The following is an 8,992-nucleotide window of genomic DNA, read 5'->3' on the forward strand; positions in this document are numbered from 1 at the left end:
TTCCTCATGAGGGAAGATGGGTATTGGCTAGAGTAATTGATTGTGGGCATACAAATAATCCTTTGGGAAACATTAGAGATGGTGTAGTTACATGAATTAAGAAGGAAATAATTGATGCTAGTTCTTATAAAATAACTTTGGTTGTGGATGGTTCTACTTCAACAATGGAAGGTTCAACTTTTGCGGAAGATGGATGGACATAACAAATATGTGATAAACAAGGCAATAATCTTGTAACCAACCTTAAGGATTTGTCCCAACGAGGAAATGGTTAAAGCCATATATATAAAAAATTGGACTAAAAAGTTTGTATACTTTTTGCTTATTTGAGTATATTATGCCATTGTCAAAAAAATTAGCGGGTCTTAAATATTTGTGAAAAAAAACTAGGGTTGCAAATCAATATTGCAAAATAGTGCAAAAGAAGTCCTTTTTCATATGTTTTAAACTATTGAAATGCAAAAAATGTGGTTGATTTTTTCTTGGAAGGTAGCAAAATATATTTGTAGGGATTTGCCTTGGATTTGATGGTTCAACCTATGTATGGAATCTTCTATTCATTGCCTAGATGGACATAAATTTGTAACCTTCAACCACATGTTTGGTATTTAGTTGCTCAAGCCTTTGGATAAAGTCATACAAATGGAAGATACTAAAGCTTCTTTACCCCATATAAATGTAAGAGTTCTAATTTCCTTAGATATGACTAAGGATCTTCTTCATAGTGTTGTATTCGTATCGCATAACAAAATGTCTCCTACAAATCAATTATCTGGGTGGTCCTTTTCTTTAATAAAAAAGATGGTCATATGAAAATGAACTATTCTATCCTAAAGGTTAATATAATAACCACCCTTGGTTACTACTAATATTTTTTAACTATTTTTTCATTACCTTTGAGCAACATCTTAATTACCCAAGCAATTTATTAGATTGTCCACTTGAAATTTTGATGCCTAGGTGTTTCTATAACTTATTAAATTATTCCAATTTAGAAATCCTAACTTTGCAACCTTAGCAAGTGTTTTACCTAATCCATAAACCTAATTATGTTGCATGATCATGTTTTATTTGTCAATAACCAAATTGTTTATTAAATCAAAGTAAAACAAATATCCGTCTCCAATATTGTGACAATTTTATAATATCAAAATCTAACAATGATATCATCACACCCTATAACTTATTCATCAATCTTAATTTAATTCATTAATTTATTATTAATATATATATATATATTAAAATTAAAAAAAATATTCAAAGATATTAATTATTGATTATTAATTTATTATTACATTGATTCCAATGCTACCCTCTCTCTCCTACTCTCTTCTTTTTAGTTGCTTAGTTTGCAACATTATTCATTTCTTCTAGCATTCTTCATCCTATGATGGATCGTAGTGTGATTCAAAATGTTTGATGAAAAAAACCCAAAAACAACATTGATCAAATCTATAAATTGTGGAAACCTAATATTATTAATTATTATTAAAAATAAAGAATTAATATTAAAAAAATAAAAAAATGAAAAATAACAATTTAAAAAATAATAATAAAGGGTATGAAAGTGCAGCCAATTTATAAGTTGCAATCAAAGTATTAATAAAACCAAAAGGTATTTGATTTAATGACAAAATTCGTGTTGTAGGCATCTAAATGATACTGAATTCAAGTCTTATTCAATATTACAAAAAAAAAATGAATATTTAGAAAAAAAAAGTATTAATAAAAAACGGGAGGCAATCGGCACTTAAATCTACAAAAGAAAAAAGAAAAGACCAAAAAAAAAAAGGGAGAATTACTACCAAAAAAGATAAAAGGAAAATCAGCGCTTCAATTCCAGTTATTCAGACAAAACCTTAACAAGGTGTTTAAATATACTCAATAATCAAAGCCACCAGCACATGTCATAGACTAATGGTGGCCTGGATTAGACAACAGTAGGAGGAGAAGTAGGGAGGAAAGTGGCATTGACACTGATGGAATTAGTAGAATCTTGTCCAATCATCAAGGTATGTGTTCCTGCTGGCAATATCTTGTAACCTGCATTGTCCACCAAACCCAAGCTATCACAAGCATTGATCTTCATTACAACAACTTCACTGCTTCCAACTGTTAAAAACACTCTTTGGAAGGATATGAGTTGTTTCACAGGAGCTCCAACCCGTCCTGATGGAGGCACAACATATAGCAATACTACTTCACTACCATCTCTAGTTCCACTGTTCTTTATTTCAACTTGTATCTGAATTTCCAAATCCTTACACAGGTTCTTAGAAGATTTATCCTCTAAGCGAATTGAAGGGCAATTGGAAACTGGTTGTTCTGAAGATTCAAATAATGAGTAACATTTTTGGTTTTTAGGCAAGTGCACTTTAAGGAACTGGGAAGACTGAGACTTGATGGTGTATTGAAAGCTGGTGTAACTAAGCCCATACCCAAATGGATACAATGTGTCTCCTGTGTAAAATCTGTAAGTTCTACCTGGATATTGTGTTGCTAAATTTGCTCTCATGTGCATGTCTGTCATATTCACGATCTCTGCATACTGATTAGGGTACCATGTCATTGGAAGACGACCCCCTGAATAGATGAGTGCAGAAAATTTTAAGTAAACATGTTTTATAAGTGAATACACAAAACTATAAGTAAATATGTTTTATAAGTGGTTTGAGGATTCATATAAGAAGACATTGGATCGGACATAAATTGCAAGAATATCAATAGTTAGAAATGACTATCCAGTCATTAGGATGCATCATGGTATTCATGGGTGGATATTACATAACTGAAGTTTTAATTTTTTATCGACGAGGATTATTTGCAGCTTGCTCATTGTACAATTGCCTCAAATGACTAACAACAGTCCTCGTTAATAGTTAAAACTTCAGTTACGTAGCATCTAACCATTGATGTCACGATGCATCCTGATGGCTGAATATCCATTTCCATTAATTAGATCCAAAAGCATGCAATAAAATAAATAATAAAAAATTTACATAATAAATTATTCAACATAAAAGTACGATGATTTTGAAATTACTATTATATATATGAATTTTATGTTTCTTATGAATGTGCAACTTTCTGTTTGATCTATCATACCTGGACTGTGTGTTCCAAAAATTAGTTGAGCAATGGCATCACCACCTCCTTGCCCAGGGTATCCCACCCATAGGATCCCTGATATATTGCCGGACTTTTGTGCAAAAGAAATGTCAACAGCACTTCCTGTCATGACAACAAGAATAACAGGGCCCTTAGAAGCAAATGCAACTTGAGCCACAAGTTGTTGCTGTTGCCCTGGTAAGAGGAGGTCTTCTCTATCATGTCCTTCAGCCTCAAATGTTAGATTATATCCCACCACTAACACAGTAGTATCTGCTTTCCTTGAAGCCTCTACTGCTGAAGGTATTAAACTAGTATCCCCACAAGCAACATCATAGCAACCAAGTTTGTAGTCTATCTTGGTATATTTCTCCAAACCATCAATAGGGGATGTATACTTACAAGGAACACCTGGAAGTTCAAGTTAATACGATTTAATTAGATTATCAATATATATTAATCAAAATAAAATTTTAAAAATTGTCAACTACATTTTGATAACTTGAAGCTCAAAATGGTAGAATTACCTGCATAGTTGCCTATCATAGCTTGGGTGGCATTTGCATGGGGTCCAATCACAGCTAGGGTTGTTATCTTGGAGGTGGACAACGGCAATGATCCATCATTCTTAAGAAGCACAATGCTTTGCCTAGCTGCTTCAACTGCAAGCTCTTGATGCTCAGGTGTACACACGTCCTTAGCCCCAAGGCTTGCATATTCTTTACTTCCATCAAAGAAACCTAGCCTCATTAAAGTAGTATAGGTGTATACAAGAGCCCTGTCTATATCTGACTCTTTTACCTTTCCTTTTACAACTGCAGGTAGTAAGTAGTCTGTATAAAAATGTTCACAATCCAAATCCAACCCTAGCGTACACAAACAACATGTGATTAATAAGCCTCCCCCAACTACCCAAATAATCAAACAACACAATATATAACTTTACCTGATCTCAGTACATATGCTACTGCATCCTCAGGGGTTTTAACATACATCTGGCTTTGGAATAATACTTGTATAGAATCACAATCTGCAACAATATATCTAAAAATAGACAATCACAATAATCTCAGCATCAGCTATAAATTATAGCAGAAAACAATAATCCCAACTAGGCTCTACATCCAAAACAATTATAACAGAAAACTAGATTATTGTATTCATAATCAGCTCAATAGCGACTTTACTAACCCATTGAGATTGCAGAAAACAATAATCCCAACTAGGCTCTAAATCTAAAACAATTATAAAAGAAAACTAGATTATTGTTTCATAATCAGCTGAACAGTGACATTACTAACCCATTGAGATTCCATTCACCCCTAACGGTGTTTTTCAAGAGCTGAGGATCTGCACAAGAAGGAATGCCATTGATCTTATTGAAGGAACACATGGCACAACTGCCAGCACCCTGCGTTACACAAGCCTCAAATGGTGGTTGGAATGTATCCAGCATATCCTGTTGAGTCACCTATAGATCCCAACACACATTCTTAATAACAAAGTTAGTATGGGATTCAAAATGATCTAAGTTCAATATAGGATTCAACACACATTCACAATCACAGTTAATATGGGATTCAACATTATCATTGCAACTTAACGAAGGATTCAAATTAAAATGATCATGTAGGATTCACATGAATTGGAAAGCATAAATTAAATATGCATAAATGGTAATGATATTTTGAGTTGAGAGGTAGATTGATACACCGGAAGAACAAAATATGCAAATGAACACAAAGGGTTATTAATAATTTGCAATAAATAGGATATTTGTCTCAGACAATCACAAAGTTCATGAGCTTACAATACTGTTAGATTCACAATCAACCAATCTTACCTCTGCATCAAAATGGAGGCGGTCAATACCTTTCCAAGCATCAAGATCATAAGCAGTATAATGCTTGCAACAGGAAGCAACCTTAAGCATATTGGAGGAGCTACTGCTGGTATCTTGCAAACCTCTAACATAGTTGACAGCATATCTGCTAACCACAAGGGGATCCTCTCCTGGAGTTTCTTGGGCTCGACCCCATCGAGGATCTCTCAGAAGGTTTATGTTAGGACTCCAATAAGTCAGCCCTGCAGTTCCTGAATTGTGCATGCCCCTTGCCTCAGTTGACACAATCTACACATACAATGTTTAAAAAAAATATTAAATTTTTTTGTCAATTTTTCCTTGAAGTATACCCATATGCTATTGAAAATAACCAGATTCTATCTGCAAATGCCTACAACTTATTTACCTCTCCCATGACTCTCCAAAGAGTTTCATTAAACGAAGCTGCACTGAGAATGACAAGAGGAAAGCTAGTGGCACCAGGCACGCGCTGGTCGAACACAATACCAGGTCCTGTGTTCGAAACACCATGCAGCCCCTCTGACCACCATTCATATTTGGGAAGCCCCAACCTGGGCACTCCAGTCGAAGTGCTGCCCATCTGTCCTACTTTTTCTTGCAAAGTCATGCGACTCACCAAGTCTATGGCTCGCTCTTCAAATCCCAAAGATGAATCACAAAATGCAAATTGTTTGATATCTTTTCCCATCATCTCGAACTTCATTGGATCACACACATAGATTTCATCACCTTCACATCTGAATACTGTTGCTGCAATTACAGCAGCAATTACACATACCCAGCATTTCCAATTCATGATGCCTGGCATGATCCTCTGCACCAAATTGAAGTTCAAAAAATATATTGAAACAATGATTAGTTTAAATCGAATCTGAAAATCCTTGATGGACCCAATAGCTAGATTTGAAACATCAAGCTAAAATAATCTTCATAACTGAGATGCAAAACATCAAGCTTTGGACACTGATCCTTCTCTGCAGTTAATGCTCATATATAATTCACACTGTACATTTTAACTTAAACAGCATACCCAAATCTTTGATTATTTATTTAACTTATCTTAAATTACACTAATAAATGAGCCGTACAAGGAAAAAAACACTAATGATCCACGAGTTTTATCAGCTGTTTATTATTGGTTCAGACATCAAATTGTTGTGTTTAAAGTTTCTAATTCTCGTATGTGTTTGATTCCAAAACAGTCCTAGGAATAAGGCACAGTGCACCAAATTTAGCGAGTTCTAAAGCACAATAACTTTGTGGCGTACCAGAACGCCTAAATCACACAGAGGAATGCAATTGGGTGAAAAAAGACTTTTCCGAAAGATTCGAAATGGTATCATCATACTCCATTTCATAATTACAAGCCTTGCAAGGCCTATTTCTTTTTTCTTTCACCAAATTTAGCAAGTTCTAAAAGCCCAACGAAACACATAAATCACACAGACGAATACAATTGGGTGACAAAAAAGGATTCTTCTAAAGATTGGAAATGGTATCTCCACACTCTATTTAATAACTACAAGCCTTGCAAGGGCTATTCCTGGCTCTCTACACATTTTTCTATGGTGATTATTTGAAATTAGAGATAGTTGTTGCAATCCTCTTTAAGCAATTGACAATTGACAGTATGGTTTCCCGTTTGGTTAGTGATTTTAAAGCTAAAACTTGTTCATTTTGTTAGCATATTTTTTTTCAAGGTCTTTCAATTGGTTGTAGACTAGCTCATACTGGAATTAGGAATCCTTGATGCCTATTTTGTGGCCATCAAGAAACTCTTGATCATCTTTCTTGGTTATGTGCTAGAGATTATGAAGCAGTCATCGGTGAGGAGGGACCTCAAAGAGATCAATCCGGACCAGTCAGCAAGAATAAACACAATGGAAACACAAAGATATGATGGAGGCAATGTAGAACAAATTGTTTTATTGCATGAAAATTGATTACAACCAACCGTCAACAACCGGGTTACAGCATACCGGCTTACAGGCCTAGTAGAACCTACATAATAGGTCACAACCGGGCCCTTGAATCGTGAGATCTATCTTCTATGCATAGTCTAGCTACTTGATTATATGATTGATTGATTCTAATGCGCAATTACAATTATATATATATCGATCCAAAGGATCCAGTCGACCCAAAAAGGATTAAAACCCGAAGAACAAGACCTAACATGCAAAATAAACAAGGTCAGCCTCTGCCAAGAGATTCCTCCGAAAAATCCAAAGGATGAAACGTAAATCACGGAAAAAGGTCGGCCACACCCCAAGGAACATCGGAATCAATGCCCAAGGCTCTGCAAGCTTCAGAATGGGTTCTGATAGATCACCAAAATAGGTCCAAACAATTAGTAACAAAGGACTGTCAACCGATAACAAGAAACTGTCATGGAAACTGGTAGCGATATCTTGCCAAAAAATGATCCAAATGCAATGCGGTCTGGAAGCAAGAAAGATGATCAAGTCTTCAAGAAGAATCCAACTCCACAGGATCCGATGAGCCAAAACCAAGACACACAGAAAGGAAAACTTAAACTGCAAACAGAAAGCAAAATAGAAAGGAAAATGTTTTGGTTGATATAAGATTGCTATGAATCGAAGATGCTCCTACATCTGATTAGGCTACATGGGCTTAGATTCATAGTTTTTTTCAAACTCTTTCAACCTAAGCTATTCTTATGGCATATGGTTTTACTTGAACATTGGCTTAAAATCTCCTCTAGATATATCGATATATGTTTTTGATTAGGGGAAAAACAGGTTTTGAAGGGACCCGAAACCCTTTACAAACAGAAAATGATAGGATCTGAAATCCTCAACCAGAAAGTTGTTTGAAAAAAAGGAACAGTAAAGCATTGGACAACCATGGGTAAAAAGGACACCCAAAACAAAAAACAACAAAGTTGCAAAAAGAACAACCTGCAGCCAACCAAAAAACCCTCCCCTACCCAAGAACCATCAAGATTTACACTTAGAATTGCTCTTATGGGATCAAAGTCATATCGAAAGAAGGTTTAAAGGACTTAGCTTTTTTGCCTTTAACAGAAATCCATCCCTCTTCCACTTGCGTTGCCTTAACATGCCAATCCAACGCACCAAAATACTGAGAGTGAGAATCAAAAGCCGTTGTCTCAGCCTCACCAAAACCAACAGACAACAATGACAAAACCCCAGCATCACCAGTTCGCCTCAGCCCGACAGACACAGCTTCACTAGAGCCAATAGATGGCAAAACCTCAGCATTAACAGGCAAGTCAGTAGACTTGGTAAAAACAAGAGTGCTAGCCAAATTGTTATCACCAAAAGAAACCTCTTGAGTCTCCTTCACACGAGAAACATTAGGAGACACATGCACAGTTTCAGCAGCCCCACCAAGAGAGACAACCAAAGGGGGTGCTTCAAAATCCTATGGATCCAAAGCAGCCACCTCAAAAAAACTCCTAGGTTGATCTAGAATCTTCGACGCCGTACAATGTTGTACCGACGCACCTTTCCACCAAGTAGCCTTAGTTGCCTTTTTCTCAAACCCATAATACTCAGCAACATGCCTAGTTTTAAAACATCTTCTACAGCGAAAGAGAATCCCTTCATAGTCCAAAGATTGGATCCAAGAACCCTTTGAAGTATTAAGTAAAATTTTAGCAGGCAGCCCATTTGAGATATCCAAGTCAACAAGTATGCAGACAAATGTAGAATGGAAGCTATCAGAGGATTCAACATCCACCATCAGAAAGTCACCAAGGGCGTCTCCCACTTCCTCTAAAAGAGAACCATTCCATAAATGAAGTGGGAGATTAGGAAGCCAAACCCAGGTTGGAATCTTATTAAACATTTCAGTAGAAGGATTAAAATCAAAGTGTCAAGGCTTAATCATCAACAAAAATTTATCCTCCCAACTAAAAAAATGATCACATAAAATTATGTTTATGTCCTGGGCATTATCAAACTTAGCAACAAAAAACCCCTTAGCCATGCAAAAAATATGAACTTTACCTGTGATAAGAGGCTCTCATTGTTC

The 8,992-nt window shown here is 35.7% G+C and overlaps 1 protein-coding gene across 1 annotated transcript; it reads right to left on the minus strand.

The window, feature by feature from the left end:
• Nucleotides 1–1,814: 1,814 nt before the first annotated feature.
• LOC131048973 (probable beta-D-xylosidase 5) lies at nt 1,815–5,936 on the minus strand. The gene is made up of 7 exons (XM_057982953.2): nt 5,358–5,936; nt 4,952–5,239; nt 4,410–4,579; nt 4,055–4,152; nt 3,636–3,974; nt 3,106–3,519; nt 1,815–2,583 (listed from the first exon to the last, which is right to left on the minus strand). The coding sequence occupies exons 1-7, from the start codon at nt 5,778–5,780 to the stop codon at nt 1,931–1,933; spliced, it is 2,385 nt and encodes a 794-aa protein (XP_057838936.2). The 5' UTR covers nt 5,781–5,936; the 3' UTR covers nt 1,815–1,930.
• Nucleotides 5,937–8,992: the final 3,056 nt, after the last annotated feature.

Source organism: Cryptomeria japonica, chromosome 4, assembly GCF_030272615.1.
Source record: "Cryptomeria japonica chromosome 4, Sugi_1.0, whole genome shotgun sequence".
NCBI lineage: Eukaryota > Viridiplantae > Streptophyta > Pinopsida > Cupressales > Cupressaceae > Cryptomeria > Cryptomeria japonica.